Raw genomic sequence first — 19,538 nt, 5'->3', positions numbered from 1 at the left:
CTTGACTGGATTTTTCAGTATGAAATACTGAAAATTTTCTAATGAAAGCAATTGCAAAACCTATTGGTTATACATGCTTTACAACATATCAAAAGTTTTTGTATCTGACAGTGCCAATTTAAGGATGGGCCATTAGTTTTGTAAGACTGGGTAACTATATCCTAAGAACAGGCTATCAAAGTACAACATCTTAATGGTTTGGTGCAGAGCTTTGTGCTGCTATATGGCGTTGTATTATAGAGGTATTCTCCCTTGTTACTTCTGTATAAGGTGGCCAATGGAGAATGCTACAATTCAGGAAATACTAGGCAGTGTACACCAGTGTATGGTGGATGTGCTCTGTTAACCCAGCCTATACTACCTGCAATTGACGCCACAATTGATGGCAAAAGTGCATCGGTTTAGTATCCGGCATTTATGAATTGTGCATGCTGGGTAGGTAAATGCTGCAAGTTTCCCAGACCGGTGCCCATGTGGCGTGTTCCGATGTCCAACTTGAGGCGCCGGATGAATGTGAACCGTCCAATTCAAATGAATGGGACAGTTTTACAATAAGTTTCCCTCTTGTGCTACAGCGCCGAAGGGAAATGACAACAGACTTAAATGAAGGGGTCCTAAAGGAAACATGTCACATGGACAATGCAGACCAATCGGAAAATCTAATGATAGTTCATGAGAAGCTGATCAGATAAATATATGGATTATGGGAAAAGATTCAGTATTAGGATGCGTTCCCACAGGGAGTATACGCAGCGTATTTGACGCTGCGCAAAATTTATGGCAGCAGTGGGAAATACGCTGCGTATTCCTTGCTCACTATACACACAGGGCTTTCCGGCGGCAGCCCTATGTGTGTAGTGAGTTTTGGAGGCGGCGCCGTGTGCCGGCGTGTCTGTGACTGCACACATAGGGCTGCCACCGGAAATCCCTGTGTGTATAGTGAGCAAGGAATACGCAGCGTATTTCCCGCTGCTGCCATAAATTTTGCGCAGCGTCAAATACGCTGCGTATACGCCCTGTGGGAACGCACCCTTAGACTGCATTCACATCTCGTTTTTGCAATATGGTTCCCGTATCCGGTTTAATTGAAAAAAACGTATTGAACCGTATTGCAAACTGTATATATAGACATTTCATTGTAAACCGTATGCCAACCGTAGCATCAGGTTGTGTACGTTTTGCATCATTTACGGGTTTATATGGTTTTTACCCGTACACAAAACCGTAGTCTACGGATACAACCCGTATACGGTTATTTTAAAATGGAGTTCTATGGTAACCGTATTGAACCGTATGTGCGTACGGTTACATTTTTTGGGGGGAAATTCAGTAAAAAGAACTTTATTTAAAATGTTGACAAACATAAAAACGCATTAAGACGTAGGCAAACGGACATTCATTTTCAAACTGTATACGGTTTAAAAACTTGAGGAGGCATATATGGTTGCATACGTTTCGGTCCGGTTTGGAGACATACGTTTTTTTTTTGTACAGAAACGGGATACGGGACCCATCTTACAAAAACGCGATGTGAATGCAGCCTTACTTGTCATTTATTAATGGAAATATCTCTTCTTTGTGGTCATATGGGCGGTCCTGCCCAGTGATTGACAGTTATGTGTGTAAGAGTGCATATAGAGAGCTGTCAATCTCTGATTAGGACCGCCCACATGACTACATAGCCCAGAAAGAGCAGGGATTAATAAAGTCATACAGTGATCCCTCAACTTACAATGGCCTCAACATACAATGGTCTTTTCTGGACCATTGTAAGTTGAAACCAGACTCAACATACAATGCTACGGACAGTCCAGATCTGTGAAACGCGTCAATGGCCGGAAGATCTGACTAATCAGAATGGGCATTCACTGGTAATACACCTGTATTACTAAAGTGCATGCACTGACTGGTGTCTGGTAGCGCTCCCTACTGTACAGGGAGGTATTATATGTTCTGTACTCTTTACCTGTTCCAGGGTTGGCTGCTCCTTTGGACACCAGGTGACGGCAACCATATGTAACTTTTTTAGGACATTGTGTAGTGGACAGGACCCTGAAGAAGCTCCTGTCCTCTACATAGACCAGTGTTTCCCAAGCAGGGTGCCCCCCCCTGCTGTTGCAAAACTACAACTCCCAGCATGCCCGGACAGCCTTTGGCTGTCCGGGCATGCTGGGAGTTGTAGTTTTGCAACAGCTGGAGGCTCCCTGCTTGGGAAACACAGACTTAGACATTGATTTACAGTTCCCAGCAGATTTTTCTTACTTTTATATGTAAGGATTTGCTTTATCTATATTAGTTATCTACTTATTTTTCTTTAATCCTCATTTCTCCCTATTTTTTGGATGACATTTTGGGGCTTCAGAACCAATTACCAGGTTTCCATAGAGTTCTGGTCTCAACATGCAATGGTTTCAACATACAATGGTCGTCCTGGAACCAATTAAGTAACTTGAGGGATTACTGTACTGGAACATTTCCCACAAAACTGTATATTTGTCTTCTCAGCTTCTCCTGCTCTATAGAATGGTGACTGCAGACAGGACTGCATTGTTATGCAACAGGTTCCCTATAAAGAAGCCCAGTTATGTATAGTTATGAAGGACACAGGGTGACCCAGCTCCATCAACAAAACCTCGGACTTCTCCGGTCCCATAGGACAATGTAATAGTCCCTGGCCAATCATCCCAAACCATGTGGTTCCTGCGTTACGTGTGCATGTGGCCACCAAATACTAAAGAACACTGTTTCCCAACCAGGGAGCCACCAGCTGTTTTAAAACTACAACTCCCAGCATGCCTGGACAGCCAGGTAGTTTTGAAACAGCTGGAGGCACCCTAGTTAGGAAACAGTGTCCTAGACCGTCATCGCCCCCTAACTACACCAACTCGGCAGCCATCTTTGTACTCCCAGTATGTCCGGGCTGATTGGTGGAATTCGAAGAGTCCGGAAGTACGTGTGTGTACCGGGCTAGGCGGGAAAAACAAAAATGGCGTGTTGAAGCCGAAAGGGAAGTGGTTTTACGAGTCAGCAGAGTGCGGGGATCTGGTGTACTTTATTGTACCGGGAGGCGGCGGCGCTAAGGTGAGTGTAGCGGACGGTGCGGTGCGGGGGTGGGAGCTGTAGGGAGGGGATGGTGTGTGCTGTGGTAACTCTATCAGTCCCGGACAGCTGCAGCGGGTATAATGGCAGTTGTAGTGTCACAACCGATGGAGAAGCACAGATGGCAGACTGCTACCTCTATACTGTATGTGGCAGTGCTGTGTATAATGCAGAAAGGGCGTAGATTCCCATAGAATAGTCCCACCCCTTCTCTTTGCTTGCTTTTCATGTCTGATCCTGTTTATAGCTGTATACAGTCCATGATAGGACTGTGTTATCCTCTGTGTATAGCTGTATACAGTCCATGATGGGACTGTGTGATCCTCTGTGTACAGTCCATGATGGGACTGTGTGAGCCTCTGTGTACAGTCCATGATGGGACTGTGTGAGCCTCTGTGTACAGTCCATGATGGGACTGTGTGAGCCTCTGTGTACAGTCCATGATGGGACTGTGTGAGCCTCTGTGTACAGTCCATGATGGGACTGTGTGAGCCTCTGTGTACAGTCCATGATGGGACTGTGTGATCCTCGCTGTATACTAGAGGTGAGCGAATCTGACAAAGTCGAATTCGTCCTGAATGTCATGAAAATTTTTGATTCGGACCAAATCCAAACTTCGACTCTCTTCGAAACACATTTCATTAGCGACACCCTGCGATCGTCCTGTATAAGGTATAGCGGCTTTCTCCTGCGCTCGCATCTCTGCAATAGATAGAACGATTGCAGCAGGTGTCAGGAGTGACACTCGCTGTGATCTGTCATTAACTGCAGGTACTACTACTCCCAACATGGAGCGCACACTGCTCCACACTCTGCTCCATGCTGGGAGCTGTAGTACCTGCATCAATAGACAGATCACAGTGAGTGTAACTTCTGACACCCGATGCGATCGTCCTGTATAATGTATAGATGCGGGCGGCCGGCTGCTCTTCTCTGGTCCCACTGTAGTATGAGTATATGCCGTGTATATACCTATTATTCATATTTCCCGCAGAGAGCTGTGATTGGCCAGATGGTTCCAGACACTCACAGCTCCTGCGCACTGGATTTGTTTACAAACAGTACGGGATCCATGCTTCAAGGCAGATGGGTTGTTTCATGTGACGGAGGTAACTCCCACTAATTATGTATTTATGTTGTTTATATGCCTGTATTTATTATTATAAGTTGTATTATCTGTTATTATAGCACTATGTCACTTTATTATCCATTCACTGAATATTTATGATCATGTACGGATCTCTTCTAATTGCACTTTATAATCTGTATTATGACAGAGGATGTCACTGTGATCACACCCAATTGGGCAGAGTCTATTGTAATTGATTATCATATATATATATATATATATATATATATATATATATATATATACACACACACATACATACAGTGGTCCCTCAACATACGATGATAATTCATTCCAAACGACCCATCGTTTGTCGAATCCATCGTATGTTGAGGGATCTGTGCAATGTAAAGTATAGGAAGCTGTACTTACCTGTCCCCGTCGCTCCGGACCAGGTCCTCACCGCTCCCGATGCTGTCCCAGGGGCTCCCGATGCTGTCCCGCTGCTCCGGTGTCTTCTTCGCGATCCTCCGGTGTCTTGCGCATCTTCCGCAGGGTCCGGGCCTCGCTTTCTGGTGACGTTATTACGCTGCTGCGCCAGAGCGGCGTGCGTAGTGACGTAATAACGACGCCGGAAAGCAAGGCCCGGACCCTGGAGAAGATGCGCAAGACACCGGAGGATCACGAAGTGGACCCGAAGCAGCGGGAATAGGTGAGCGAACCTGCCAGGGATGCTTAAACTGCTATCCGACAGCAGCTTAAGCATTTTGCGCTGTCGGATAGCAGTTAATGCGATGGCCCCGACATATAAAAGCATCGTATTTCTATGCTGATATCGACATGCGATGACCTCTGAGAGGCCATCGTATGTCGATTTTATCATATGTCGGGGCCATCGTAGGTCGTATGTGTATGTGTATATATATATATATATATATATATATATATATATATATATATATATATATATATATATATATATATATATATATATATCTCTGTGTGTCAACACTTTGGGTGAATAAAACATCACTTTGAGTTTATTACTACGCTGGAGTGCCGCCTGTTCGCGTTTTCTTTGGTTATATATATATATATTTTCATTCATACTACAGTGGGACCAGAGAAGAGCAGCCGCCCGCATCTATACATTATACAGGATGATTGCATCGGGTGTCAGAAGTGACACTTGCTGCAATCTGTCTATTAATGCAGATACTACAGCTCCCAGCATGGAGCAGAGTGTGCTCCATGTTGGGAGCAGTAGGACAGATCACAGCAGGTATCACTCCTGACACCCAATGCGATCGTCTTATATAGATGTGAGAAAGCCGCCCGCGTCTATACATTATACAGGAGTATGTCAGGAGTGACTACCTGAAAATAAAAAAATATTGAGAAAAAAAGTGAAGCGCACACTTTATTAAAAACATTATTGAAATCCATTACTAATAAAAATGAATAGGACTGTGAGATCATCTGTGTATAACTGTATAGAGTCCATAATCCTCTGTGTATAGCTGAATGTTGGTAAAGAGTCCATGATGTAACTATGTGGCCTCTCTAGTTGCAGTAGACATGCTGGACGATGTGGAGTCCCGGTACACCCACCTGCTGCAGCCCATCAGGGACATGACCAAGAACTGGGAGGTGGACGTAGCCGCTCAGCTGGGCGAGTACTTGGAGGAGGTAACGTGATATCATACTGACCAGTATTGCTTGTAGTCATTCTGACAACCTTGTCTCATATGACCTGTTAGGGCACTCAGACATCATACGGGGTGGTGTGTTCAGGATCCTCGTTCAGGATCCCTCCTTATATGAGCTAGCGCAGTGGTCTTCAACCTGCGGACCTTCTGATGTTGCAAAACTACAACTCCCAGCATGCCCGGACAGCCAACGGCTGTCTGGGCATGCTGGGAGTTGTAGTTTTGCAACATCTGAAGGTCCGCAGGTTGAAGACCACTGAGCTAGAGGATATAGATATGCTGGTTTGGCCATGTGTAACATGGTCGGTCATTTGATGGCCACTAGAGATGAGCGAACTTAAAGTAAATTCGATTCGTCACGAACTTCTCTGCTCGGCAGTTGATGACTTATCCTGCAAAATTGAGTTCAGCTTTCAGCTTTCCAGTGGGCTGGAAAAGGTGGATACAGTCCTAGGAGACTCTTTCCTAGGACTGTATCCACCTTTTCCAGCCCACCAGAGCACCTGAAAGCTGAACTAATTTACGCAGGATAAGTCATCAACTGCCGAGCCGAGAAGTTTGTGACGAATCGAATTTACTGTAAGTTCGCTCTTCTCTAATGGCCACCATATGATGCTGTGTTGTGACATGTAGGAATCCAGTTTTCTACTCCCTGCACTGAGGTGAAAAATTCTATAGAGAATAAATGGCTTACTGTCAGGGCTCAAGTCCTGTGGGAACTGAGTTCCTGGACCTTTTCCACCGCAGGAACACTGTTCCCATTAGCAGGAGTCTTGCAGGTGGAAGTGAGTTCCCTCACTTTTTTTTTTACCCAGGACTATGCTTCCTGTCCTCTGACGGCAGTGCGCTCCATTCATTAAGGGGGTGGCAATTGTCCTCCCTTCAATGGGTTGTTGGGTTCCTAGCGTTCAGACCCCTACTAATCAGCACAGGGGACAACTTTTGGAGATGTGAATAATACCCCTTTAATGGCAACACATCCACTTTACAGAGGTATTTATTTATTTTTCTTTAGCATTTCAGCCCATGATGCAAAGTTAGAATACTGTGTAATATGCACCGGACCCACACCCCGAAGTGCTGTAGTGCAATTATTCTTATTTTACTGTTTGACATTCCTTGCTGCCAGAGAAAATGGGGGAAATTCATCTACACCTTTCCAGAGGAAAAGTTGACCAGTTGCCAGTAGCAACCAATCAGCTTGTGTCTTTCATTTTTGAAAGGGCCTCTGAAAAATTAAAGCTATCTTATTGGTTGCCATGGGCAACAGGTAAACATTTCCTCTGCACAGGTTTTGATAAATCCCCCGCCCCCCCCCCCCCCCCCCCCCAAATATGTCATAGTTCACATGGTCTCCAGCGGGCATGGCCATGCTGCAGTGGGTAGGTGGATAGCCACGATCCCCTGGAGATCATGTGACTTATGACATTATCTCTGGCCTCATGGCATTCTGGGAAAGAGTAAAGTTAGAATACTTGAACTACAGCACTTCTGCATGTCGGTCCATGCATGGGACAAAGGGTAATACTAGGACTATATCTTTCCACCATGGGATCAAAGGCTGAAGAAAGAGAAAATCCTGGAAACCCCCTTGAAGGATGAGCAGGGAATAGGGCATAAAATCATGGAGGTGGCCGTGCACCGCCTCGCTGGGCTTCATGACAGGTTTTCCCCATCAGCTGCGAGGGGGCATTATCGGATTATCGGCAAGGTAATTGCCGATACGATAACGTCCAAAATTGTGAATATGGGCCGATAATATCGGCCAAACCGATAATCGGTGGATCCCTACTAGACCATGTTCTCTTTTGATCACTGACCTAATGCATTGAACTCCATTATGTAGTGTAGTCTATTATTTCTGTCACATTTAAGCACTTGCTCCATGTTGCCTACAATACAAATGCAGAGTTTATAATGGCATAAAAAGTCATATTGGTGGTCACTGAAGTGGCATGACAAAAGCTTGTCACATGGATATGTTCTTGCCACTATTGGGTATTTCAAAGGAACACTACACCAGAAATGAATGATGGACCGGAGGAGTATAGCCGGGGGGTGGATATTGATATGGTTCTTGTCCTGTTGCAGACACGGCAGTGGTGAGACATTTCCCTTATGTATTTCTGTGTTAAATAGAAAGGATGATATATTTAGATATGTATTTAGATTATAAACTATCTTTTTTTTTTTTTTCCCCATTTTGTTGAACCCTTTCATGTACAGTAATTTACAATACAAGTAAGGACCTATTGTGTTCCTAAGCGTGTTACCTGTGGTTATCACTTACCTATTTCTGAGTGTGTAAGAGTTACAGGTTATGCCATAAATGACTGGTGTTGTAGCTCTCAGCTTTGTTTATGCAATTCCCAATGACTTGCATGGAAAAGCCCTAGAAATACCCCATGGGATAGGGCCTTCATTTATCAGACATTTATGGCAAATCCTGTGGATATAAGTATCTGACATAGGAATACCCCTTTTTAAGGCTGCATGATAACTCTAATTTAATTTCTATAGTTGGATCAGATCTGCATATCTTTTGATGGCGGGAAAACCACCATGAACTTTGCAGAAGCCGCTCTCCTCATCCAGGGATCAGCGTGTATTTACAGTAAAAAGGTGAGTCAGACTGTTAAGTAGAGCTGGGCAGAATGACCAAATATGTGTATCGCGGTATATTTGTAACTTATGTCGGTTCCACGGTATAAAATCACGTGACCCGCGAGCGCTGTTCTGCTCCCCCCCACCAAATCCTGTTATCCACCAGCGCTGTTCTGCTCCCCCCCCCCCCCCCCAAATAAATTATCAGCACAGCAGGGTACTACTTACATGTCACCCGCAAGCACTGCCCTCCTCCTCTTTGTTGGGAGCCACCGGCGCTGGAAATCTATACTGTACGCCAGTGGTCTCCAACCTGCGGACCTCCAGGTGTTGCAAAACTACAACTACAAAGTCAACGGCTGTCCGGGCATGCTGGGAGTTGTAGTTTTGCAACAGCTGGAGGTCCGCAGGTTGGAGACCACTGCTGTATGCTGTATCCCTATGCCTGGAATGCAAAAGATAAAGAAAATTTTTACTTGCCTACGTCGGCCTTATGCTGGGGACGGGAACGTCGGACAGCCGTCGGCCTATCACCGGCCGCAGCGATGTCCCGCCCCGGCCAGTGATAGGTTAAACGCACTGTCATTTAAGAAGCCGGCCAGAGCTGGTCCGCAGGTTGGAGACCACTGGCATACAGTATAAAGTTCCAGCGCTGGCGGCCCCCAACAAAGAGGAGGAGGGCAGTGCTTGCGGGTGACATATGTGAGTAGTACCCCGCTGGGCTGATAATTTATTGGGGGGGGAGCAGAACAGCGCTGGCGGGTCACATATTAGTTCCCCGATGCGGGGACAGCTATGCGCTAGGCTGATAATTCATTCCCGAGGGGGAGGGGCACAAACTGATATTGTGGTATTGTAAAAATTCATATCGTGCAGCCCAAAAATGTCTGTATTCGGTATGAACCGGTATACCGCCACGCCCTACTGTTAAGTGCATCTTACAGTAAGTTAAAATAGACGGGTATTGCAGGTCTTGGTCTAGGTTCACGTCTGTGGTGGAGCTTCGCTTGCAGAATCTGTCAGAATAGTGGAACATGAGCAGAGAGAAGAAATACTGCAAGTTGAATTTTTTTTCTCTGATCAAATCCTTCAAATAAACATAAACCAGATGGATTCCATTAAAAGTTACTGGGATACTGTGGTGTCCGCTGTGTAATGGACCATCCAGCTCAGATTTGTTTTAACGAGTGGATTCTGCAATGGAGCTCCGACATAGTTGTGAGCATCATTTTACACATTAAGTTGTTTTTTTTTTCTATGTGAGGGGGGGTTATGGCGGTCTGCTGGGCTATGCTGCTTTATAAAATATAGATTTCTGAAAGCATCACTTCTAGTAGTGAAAAGCTCCATACATACAGTATCTCATGTGACAAAGTATGGTGGACAGAGTTCCTGTGGCTACATAGAGTAGCATGGTGAGGCGCATGCAACCTTTGTCTCTCTGCTACGAACATGGTCTGTTTATTTCAACCTGTATGCTATTGACACATCACTTGTCTGTTGTATGCAGCATCTTTTTATAGCTACCGCCTCCAATCCTTCCAATAATTATTAACTTCTGAAGTTGAGTTGTTGTTTTCTGTCTAACTGCTCTCTGATGACTCATGTTCCCGGAGCTGTGCAGTTCCTATGGGGATATTCTCCCATCATGCACAGCTCCCGGGACGTGACATCATCATTGAGCAGTTAGACAGAAAACTTCAGAAGCTAATAACTATTGGAAAGATTAAGATTTTTTAATATAAGTAATTTACAAATCTGTTTAACTTTCTGGAGCCAGTTGATCTATATAAAAAAAGGTTTTGCCTGGAATACCCCTTTAACTTGATTGCCTACTGTATGCACAGTTTTTCTATTTTGTCATTATTTAAAGAGTATAACTCTAGATTACTCCTAAAATAATTATCAGTGTAATACATTTAGTTTTAAACAAAATGAGGCAGAGGGGGAAAAAATGCTTGTCTATTTCAGGTCCCCATGAGCACAATCACTGACTGCAGCTGTGTTCTGTCCCAGCCAATGACTGGCTGAGCAGGCAGGTCCTGCAGCAAGCGCTAGTCTCTGAAGAAAATCGGGACTGGACACAGCCCAACAAGAGCGTTCAAGTGCACCATATTACTAGTATGGCGGTGAACTGTAAAAGCTATCTATAGATTACTTGTAAATTCCCTCTTGGGAGAACCAATAAAGTAAAAAGAGAAAAAAGTTTAAATGGGCACTGTCATATACAAAAATATATTTGATTATATTGTAAAGCATGTAAAACCAATAGGTTTTGCAATTGCTTTCATTAGAGATTTTCAGTATTTCATACTGAAAAATCCAGTCAAACAACTGCCCCCCTTCCTGTTTGGACACATACTAGTCCTGCTGTGTCCATGCGTCATCACCTATGTCATGGACACACTTCCTTGATTGACACCTATTAGTGCAGGGCTCACAACTGGAGGAACAATCCTCCCACTGTCAGCTTGTGTCCCGCTACTGTCAGTGAAGACAAGCTGGGAGTTGTAGGAGAGATGTGAGCAGACAGCATACTGATGGAGGAGGCGGAGACCTGCACAGTGAGGCCATGCCCCCCCCCCCCTTTGAGAGGAATTCAGACTAGTGAGCTAAATTAAAAGTGTAATAAAATAAAGGTTCTAGACACATTAATTAGATGTACATGGTCAGGATTAGGTACTGAGTGATATATAAAAAAACAAAACAAAAAAAAAACCCCTCACAACCCAGATCCCTACCCCAACCCACTACCAGCTAGGATGACCCCCCCCCCCCCCCCCCCCACTCAGTTTCTATTTTCCGTCCCATCTTTTTATCCTCGGTGATGGCCTCAAATCTTCTCATTTGTACTATTTCCCTCTGCCGCTCAGCAGAACATGGACCCTCAGGTGCAAACCATCTCCTCAGAATCATTATTCTAGCCATTCCAAAGACCTTGATTATAACACTCTTCTTTTCCTGCTTTAATCCTATCCCTAAAATGGCAGTTTTAATAACTGAACTAAAATATTACTTTATTGATCCTGAATGATGAGCGGTGTAAACAAAAAAATGCAATGATTACTCCTTTTAGGTTACCTCACATTCCAGAAAAAATATATTCTAAGATGCAATCAAAAAGTTCAATCAACTCTGAAATGATACCAATTAAAAAGTACAGGTCACAGCACTGAAAGATGAGCAATTATACAGCTCTGTAGACAGAAAAGTTAAATATACTTTGGTTATTCATACAGAGTGTGATTTAACATACTATAGAGGGATTAAAATAATGAATTTGGGTATGGCTGCAATCAAACTGCAGAGTAAAGGTAACATATCAGTTTTACTCCAAAGTCAACAGCAAAAAAACGAAATCACCTAAAAGTTTCAGAATTAGGCTTAGATTAGGTTTAGATTGAAAAATTCTGTCCGGAGCTGCCGAGTGCAGCCAGTGCTGGGACGTTACAAACATGGCAAATCGCTGATAGGGAAAGGGGTTAACATAACAGTTAAATACTTGTTATAGATATGGATATATTATTGTTTTAATTGATTTTGTTTCCTCTTTACAGGTGGAATATCTTTACACTCTGGTATATCAAGCCCTGGACTTTATATCCAACAAGAAGTATGTATAATAATTTTCACAGTACAGTTACTGTCTAGTAATTGACAGCAATACTTAGATTCAGAAAGAGTAGACAAATTGTTACATTAAAAAAATAAATTCCGTTTTCAAGTGTGTTCACACAAGCATTTTTCTGCTGCAAATTTTGCTTTAGTGCTCTTTTATTTAAGCTTTTATTTTTATATAAAAATACTTCAATGTTTTGCTTAGGCGAGACCAGCAGCCACCCTCTGTTGGAGAAGATGGGGTGGATAAAGATGCCAACTTTCCAAACAACAATGATGAGGAAGAGGTGAGAGTTGCATTTAGAATACACAATTAAAGGGGTACTCTGCTGAAACATCTTATTCCCCCCCCCCCGAATCTTCGCTGAGGTACCCCTGTCATTCTGTGCACAGAGCGAACTCCGCTCAGTGCCTGATGACTGGTGATGCCAGCCGCTACGCTTTCAGTAGCTTTGCGCTACCTTTTTCACTTGAAAAGGGTAGTGTGAGGCTACTAAAACGCTGTACCTATATACCTTGGAATAAATCGCCCCTTCACATTATTTCATCTTGTGTGCTGCATATATCTTGCATGTTTAATTTTAAATTTGCTAACCACAATCCTATGACCGTGTGCACCTTCTTCTTAAAGGAGATATCTAATGGATGAAACCGTATCCCCTATTTGTAGGATAGGTGATACGTTTTAGATTGAGGAGGGTCCGAGCACTGGGCCCCCCCCACGATCTCCTGTATGGAGCCCTGGCTCTCCCCTGTAGCGGCGCCTTATGACCCCGCCCGAAGTGGCGCCTACCATGCCTCCTCCTTATATCTCTATGGGAGAACAGTTCAGCTATCTTTTTCATTTATTTTTTGATTCCGCTCTCCCATAGAGATATATGGAAGGGGTGTGGCGCGCGGCTCCAGGGGAGAGCCAGGGCTCCATACAGGAGATTGCGGGGGGCCCTAGCTCTCGGACTTCCCTGCAATCTAAAATGCGGATAGGGGATACGTTTTTATCCATGAGACATAGTCATGGCTTTAAATGTTGGCACCCCTGAAATTTTTCAAGAAAATTAAGTATTTCTCACAGAAAAGGTTTGCAGTAACACATGTTTATTCCTTTGTGTGTATTGGAACTAAACCAAAAAAGGAGGAAAAAAGCAAATTGGACATAATGTCACACCAAACTCCAAAAATGGTCAGGACAAAATTATTGGCACCCTTAACTTAAAGAGGTTATCCACCATAAGGTGATTTTAGTACGTACCTGGCAGACTGTAATGGGCGTGCTTAGGAAGGATCTGCGCTTGTCTTGGGGCTAAATGGCTGTGTCATGAGATTACCATAACACTGTACCTAGCTTTTTGTGAACTTGTATTTCCTGTTTGGCTTTTCTTTTTTTGACTACAAATCCCACAATTCTATTTTCCTCCTTCCCACACATCAGCCACCCCACCCATTGAAACATAAATGAGCTGCAGACCTGTGGTTTTCAATCAGGGTGCCTCCAGCTGTTGCATTAGTTGCAGATTGATCCCTCCACCTGTTGAGGCAGACAGGCTTCCTGTCATCAGCTGACTAGTGAGTCATGTCTCGGCCGCATTGCAATCTGGGAAAAACCCGAGACAACAGTCATTTTGTATGCTGGTAAAAATATAGTGGGGTTAAAATCACAGAAGAATTGTGAGAAAACCGTCCCACACAGGTACAGACAATATATTATGAACTACACTAACTTTACAGCCCCTGTAGCATAGTCAAATAAAAAAAAAAAAATCACAGAATACCCCTTTAATATTTGGTTGCACACCCTTTGGAAATAACTGAAATCAGTCGCTTCCTATAACCATCAATAAGCTTCTTACACCTCTCAGCCGGAATGTTGGACCACTCTTCCTTTGCAAACTGCTCCAGGTCTCTTATTGGAAGGGCGCCTTTTCCCAACAGCAATTTTAAGATCTCTCCACAGGTGTTCAATGGGATTTAGATCTGGACTCATTGCTGGCCACTTCAGAACTCTCCAGCGCTTTGTTGCCATCCATTTCTCGGTGCTTTTTTACTTATGTTTTGGCTCATTGTCCTGCTGGAAGACCCAAGATCTCAGACGCAAACTCAGCTTTCTGACACTGGGCTCTACAGTGCAACCCAAAATCTGTTGGTAATCCTCAGATTTCATGATGCCTTGCACACATTCAAGGCACCCAGTGCCGGAGGCAGGAAAACAACCCCAAAACATAACTGAAACCTCCACCATATTTCACTCTAGGTACTATTTTCTTTTCTTTGTAGGCCTCATTCAGTTTTCGGTAAACAGTAGAATGATGTGCTTTACCAAAAAGCTCTATCTTGGTCTCATCTGTCAACAAAATGTTTTCCCAGAAGGATTTTGGCTTACTCAAGTTCATTTTGGCAAAATGTAGTCTTGCTTTTTTATGTCTCTGTCAGCAGTGGGGTCCTCCTGGGTCTCCTGCCATAGCGTTTCATTTAAATGTCGACTTATAGTTCGCGCTGACACTGATGCTCCTGACACTGAGCCTGCAGGACAGCTTGAATATCTTTGGAACTTGTTTGGGGCTGCTTATCCACCATCCGGACTATCCTGTACTGACACCTTTCATCAATTTTTCTCTTCCATCCACCCCCAGAGAGATTAGCTACAGTGCCATGGGCTGCAAATTTCATTATATTGCACACTGTGGACATAGGCAAATCTAGATCTCTGGAAAAGGACTTGTAACCTTGAGATTGTTGATATTTTTCCACAATTTTGGTTCTCAAGTCCTCAGACAGTTCTCTTCTCCTCTTTCTGATGTCCATGCTTAGTGTGGCACACACACCACACAATGCAGACTAAGTGAACTTCTCTCCTTATCTGCTTTCAGGTGTGATTTTTATATTGCCCACACCTGTTACTTGCCCCAGGTCAGTTTAAAGGAGCATCACATGCTTGAAACAATCCTTGTTTTTCCACAATTTTGAAAGGGTGACAATAATTTTGTCCAGCCCATTTTTGGAGTTTGCTGTGACAATATGTCCAATTAGCTTTTTCTCTATCGGCTCCATTGGGGGACACAGACAGTGGGTGTATCTTGCTGTCTCTAGGAGGTGTGACACTATGGTAATAAAAAAAGTCAGCTCCTCCCCGCAGGATATACCCACCTTCAGGCTCTGAGCTAGTCAGTTTAAGCTTAGTGTCTGAAGGAGGTGGACTGGTCCGGGTTGCCCAGACCAGGTCTTCTGTTTTTTATTTTCCTAGTATAGGACGTGTTAGTTTTTTTAAATTCCCTTTTCTTTCTGTTTTCAGGTGGGGACTCAGGAATTGCGGTTCACTGTTTCCCCATTGCGAGTAAGGGGGCACAGACAGTGCGTATATGCGCTGTTAGCCCCCTCTCGCCAACTGTCAGCGCCTGGGTGGTACCTCATGGGTCCGGGTCCCCCTATGTCTCTGCTCGCCTCGCTCGCGCATAGCTGCCAGGCGTGATGCAGGGACCATAAGCTGACTGAAGACTTCATTAGGTAAGTTCTTCTGACTGAGGTAAGTACTTTTTCCACAGGTACAGCCTCGCAACCTCTGGAGACACCCTGTTTTGGCCCACCCTCATTTTTTGGGGCTTGTTTTACAGGGGCTGCACTATACTGGGGGAGCAATTACACTAAGGGGGCATGTTTTTTATAAGGCATGTGTTTTAAAATCCTTTATTGTGTGTGTGTGTGTTTTGGCCACTACTCAGCGCCTTATATGAGGCTGTCAGGCACGGCGCTTCTTCGGCTCGAGCGCTCTCAGCGCCGGCTTATTCACATTCTACAGCGCCTTATAAGCGGTTGCAGCCGCGGCACTTTTATGAGCCGGGCGCTTCAGTGCCGGCTTTCTTCTTGCTTTCACTTCGCCGGCAGCCTCTGCCGGCGCTCTGGCTGCCTGCTCAGTTTCCCCGAGCGCATATACAGCTAGGTGGTGCGCTCGGGACAAGGAGCGGGCACCATGACAGTTCTTCCTCGGCGGCTGTAGCTCCGCCCACTGGGTGGGGGAACTCTCGGGGGGCGCGAAGCAGCGCCCAATCAGCGATGTAGGCACGATTTTCTGTGTGTAGGGGTCAGTTACTACATTCCTTGTTTCAGGCACGCCCCTCCCTCCCTATTGGCTAGCCTTTTCAGTCTAGCTGGCTGCACGGAGCAAGTCTCCTCTCTGCAGCTGACAGGGGACACAGATCTGAGTGAGAAAGTGTCTGTCTTCTCTTTTTTTGTACCCCATTATGTCCGCACCCAGGGCTGTTCATCCCTCTGAACAGAAACCTGGGAATTCAGTGACTTACTATACCTGTATGCACTGCAATACCAAGATGCCTGGCTCCGCTGAGCCCGCTTGCTCTGCCTGCTCCCCCAGACCCTCTGGTGCCCTCTGATGCCCCTTCGGTCCCGGTGGGTTCAGCCGCTCCTCCAGCCTGGGTTTTTTCCCTGACCCAGTATATGGCTGACTTGACCAAAGTCTCCCGTTCGGTGGCTGAGGCCTCCCGCGAAATGGTGTCCGCTTTGAAGGGGTCATCCCTGCGCAGGACCTCCTCATACTTCACGCTCTCACAAGCGTGCTAGGGGTGCCTCGTCTGACTCTTCCATTGAGTCTTCGGATAGACAAAGACTGCCTCTACTCTTTCACATTCCCCTGGTAAACTAGTGGACGAGGATTCCGAACCGGCATCTGACCGCTCGGACTCAATTGCTATGGTGAACTCATTGGTGACAGCCATAAGAGACACCTTTCACTTGGAGGACCCAGGATCTTCGGATGTCAATCCGGGAGTATCCTTTCATCGTACTAAGCCAGCACATCAAAGGTTCAGCTCTCGCACTGACTTTGACGACATTCTGGAATCCGCATGGAAGCATCCGGACAAGAGATTCTCGGGAGTCAAGACAATTCAAGAACGTTATCCATTTGGCAAGGACTTTGTCGCTAAGGTGGCTTCCCCTTCCTCTGTGGACCCACCAATCTCCCGGATCTCAAAGGCGACTACACTGCCTCTGGCAGATGCCGCTGCCTTCAAGGATCCCGCGGACAAAAAGGTAGATTCTTTAGCGAAGTTCGCTACTGAAGCAGCTGGCTCTTCTCTTCTTCCCATCTTCGCCTTGACATGGGTGTCCAAGGCCCTGTCGGAGTGGTGTAGACACAGCTCCATCAGGATATTTTAGTGGGATCCCCCCCCCCCCAGAGGATCTATCTGCTCTGGCTCTCCGTTGCGCTAAGGCTGGGGACTTTCTGTGTGCAGCTTCCATGCAGGCAGCCCATTGTTCTGCCTTTGCTGTGGGTCACCTAGCAGCCCTCCGCCGCTCTGTTGCTTAAAGCTTGGAATGCGGATGCTGCTTCCAAAAGGTCTCTCACTGAGCTTCCCTTTACGGGTGGCCGTCTTTTTGGCAAACGCCTTATTGAGATTATCTCCGAGGCAACGGGAGGTAAGAGTTCCTTGTTACCTCAAAATAAGGCGCGCCCTACTTCCCAAAGGAAGTCTTTTTCCTTCCGGTCCTTCGGGTCTCTGGCTCCAACAAAGGGTCCGGCCAGGTGCCCTCGAGGGACAAGAAGGCTCCCTCGTTCCGGGCTCTCCCATCTTGGTAGTCGGTCTCCAACCGCTCTGGCCGTTTTGCGCCCAAATCAGGCAACCGCAAACCCACTTCTGCATGAAGCAAGACCTGGGTGGGAGGTCGTCTTTTGTGCTTCCGAGACATCTGGACCTCACACATTCAGAACTCTTGGGTCAGAGACGTGGTGTCCAACGGTTACCGAATCGAATTTGCCTCCCTCCCGAGGGATCGCTTTTTTTCGATCCTGGGCCCCCCGGTCTCCTCCCCTAGCGAAGCAATTTCGTGCGGCTCTCCAGTCCCTGCTTCTCCAGGGGGTGATTGTTCCCGTCCCCCTAGAGGAATGTTTTTGGGGTTTCTATTCAAATCTCTTTGTGGTCCCCAAGAAGGACGGTTCTGTACGACCAATCCTAGACCTCAAGCGTCTCAACCGTCATCTTCTCATCCGCCGCTTCCGGATGGAATCTCTCCGCTCGGTGGTGGCGTCCCTGGAACAGGGGGAGTTCCTCTCCTCAGTGGACATCAAGGATGCCTACCTCCCATGTGCCAATATTTCCGGGCCATCATCGGTACCTCCGCTTTGCGGTTCCGGAGGGGCACTTTCAATTTGTAGCTCTCCCCTTCGGTCTAGCCATGGCTCCTTGGGTCTTTACGAAGGTCCTTCCGCCAGTGATGGGCCTGTTACGGTCGAGAGGCATCTCGGTGATACCCTATCTGGATGACCTTCTCATCAAGGCTCCAACCAGAGCCCAGACTTTGGAGAATCTGTACGTCACTCTCCACACTGACTTGCTTCTGGTGGATGGTCAACCGGGACAAGTCAGTCCTCCGGCCTACCCAGTCTCTAACCTTTCTGAGGTTTCGATTCGACACAGCCTCTGCCCGAATTTATCTTCTGCCAGACAATCGTCTGGCGCTCCGGGAGCTCCCTGCGGACTCTGGTATCAGTCTCCATCCGCACTTGTATGGAAGTCCTGGGTCGGATGGTGGCAGCTATGGAGGCCGTGCCCTTTGCTCAGTTCCATTCCGCCCTCTCCAACTGGCGATTCTCTCTCGATGGAACAGGTCACCCCTGTCCCTCCGTCGTCAGATTATTCTACCTCCCAGGGTCCGTCAGTCTCTGCTCTGGTGGCTCCGCTCGCCCCTTCTTATCCAGGGGCAGTCCTTCCTTCCCCTTCATTGGCAAGTGGTTACTACGGATGCCAGCCTGTCAGGCTGGGGCGGCGTGTTCAGGTATTGGACGGTTCAGGGTCTCTGGTCTCCCCAGGAGACCTTCATCCGATAAACATATTGGATTTACGGGCGATTCTTCTTTGTCTTCTTCATTGGGAGCCCTGTCTTCAGTCCCGTCCGCGTTCAGTCAGACAACGCCACGGCCGTGGCGTACATAAATCGACAGGGTGGCACCTGCAGCTCGGCAGCCATGACCGAGGTGACCAAAATCCTTTCCTGAGCGGAGAGCCAGATTCCGGCCATCTCGGCGATCCACATTCCGAGAGTGCTCAACTGGGAAGCGGACTGCCTCAGTCGGTCCTCTCCCGACCCTGGCAAGTGGTCTCTTTATCCGGAGGTCTTCACGCAGCTCTGGGGCGTTCCGGACGGGGACCTTTTCGCGTCCCGGCACAATCGGAAATTTCTTCAGTTTGTCCAAGTCCCGGGACCCTCAGGCCTTGGCCGTGGACGCCCTAGTGATTCCTTGGACGGGGTTCGCCCTGCCTTATCTGTTCGCTCCTCTTCCGCTCCTTCCCAGGGTGCTGAGGAAGCTCAAGGCAGAGGTTGTTCCCGCCATTCTGGTAGCTCCAGATTGGCCCCGAAGGTCGTGGTACGCCGACGTAGTCAAGCTCCTGGACGACATTCCTCTGCGCCTTCTGCTCCGCCCGGATCTACTT

The 19,538-nt window shown here is 46.5% G+C and overlaps 1 protein-coding gene across 4 annotated transcripts in view; it reads left to right on the top strand.

Annotated features, from left to right (window-relative positions):
* NCAPH2 (non-SMC condensin II complex subunit H2) overlaps nucleotides 1–19,538 on the top strand; it is a 45,071-nt gene that overhangs the window by 5,257 nt on the left and 20,276 nt on the right. For 2 of the 4 annotated variants that reach the window (XM_056573041.1, XM_056573043.1), the window contains exons 2-5: nucleotides 5,736–5,857; nucleotides 8,398–8,499; nucleotides 12,039–12,094; nucleotides 12,305–12,386. In XM_056573041.1, the coding sequence (XP_056429016.1) occupies nucleotides 5,747–5,857; nucleotides 8,398–8,499; nucleotides 12,039–12,094; nucleotides 12,305–12,386 (351 nt within the window). In that variant the 5' untranslated portion in view covers nucleotides 5,736–5,746. Of the gene's footprint in view, nucleotides 1–2,881; nucleotides 3,082–3,152; nucleotides 3,245–5,735; nucleotides 5,858–8,397; nucleotides 8,500–12,038; nucleotides 12,095–12,304; nucleotides 12,387–19,538 lie in introns of those variants that run through there. The other 2 variants (XM_056573040.1, XM_056573042.1) reach the window with 2 other exon arrangements.

This window comes from Hyla sarda, chromosome 4 (genome assembly GCF_029499605.1).
Source record: "Hyla sarda isolate aHylSar1 chromosome 4, aHylSar1.hap1, whole genome shotgun sequence".
Taxonomy (NCBI): domain Eukaryota; kingdom Metazoa; phylum Chordata; class Amphibia; order Anura; family Hylidae; genus Hyla; species Hyla sarda.
Note: the sequence above shows the minus strand (reverse complement) of the source record. Positions and strands in the feature narration are given on the sequence as shown.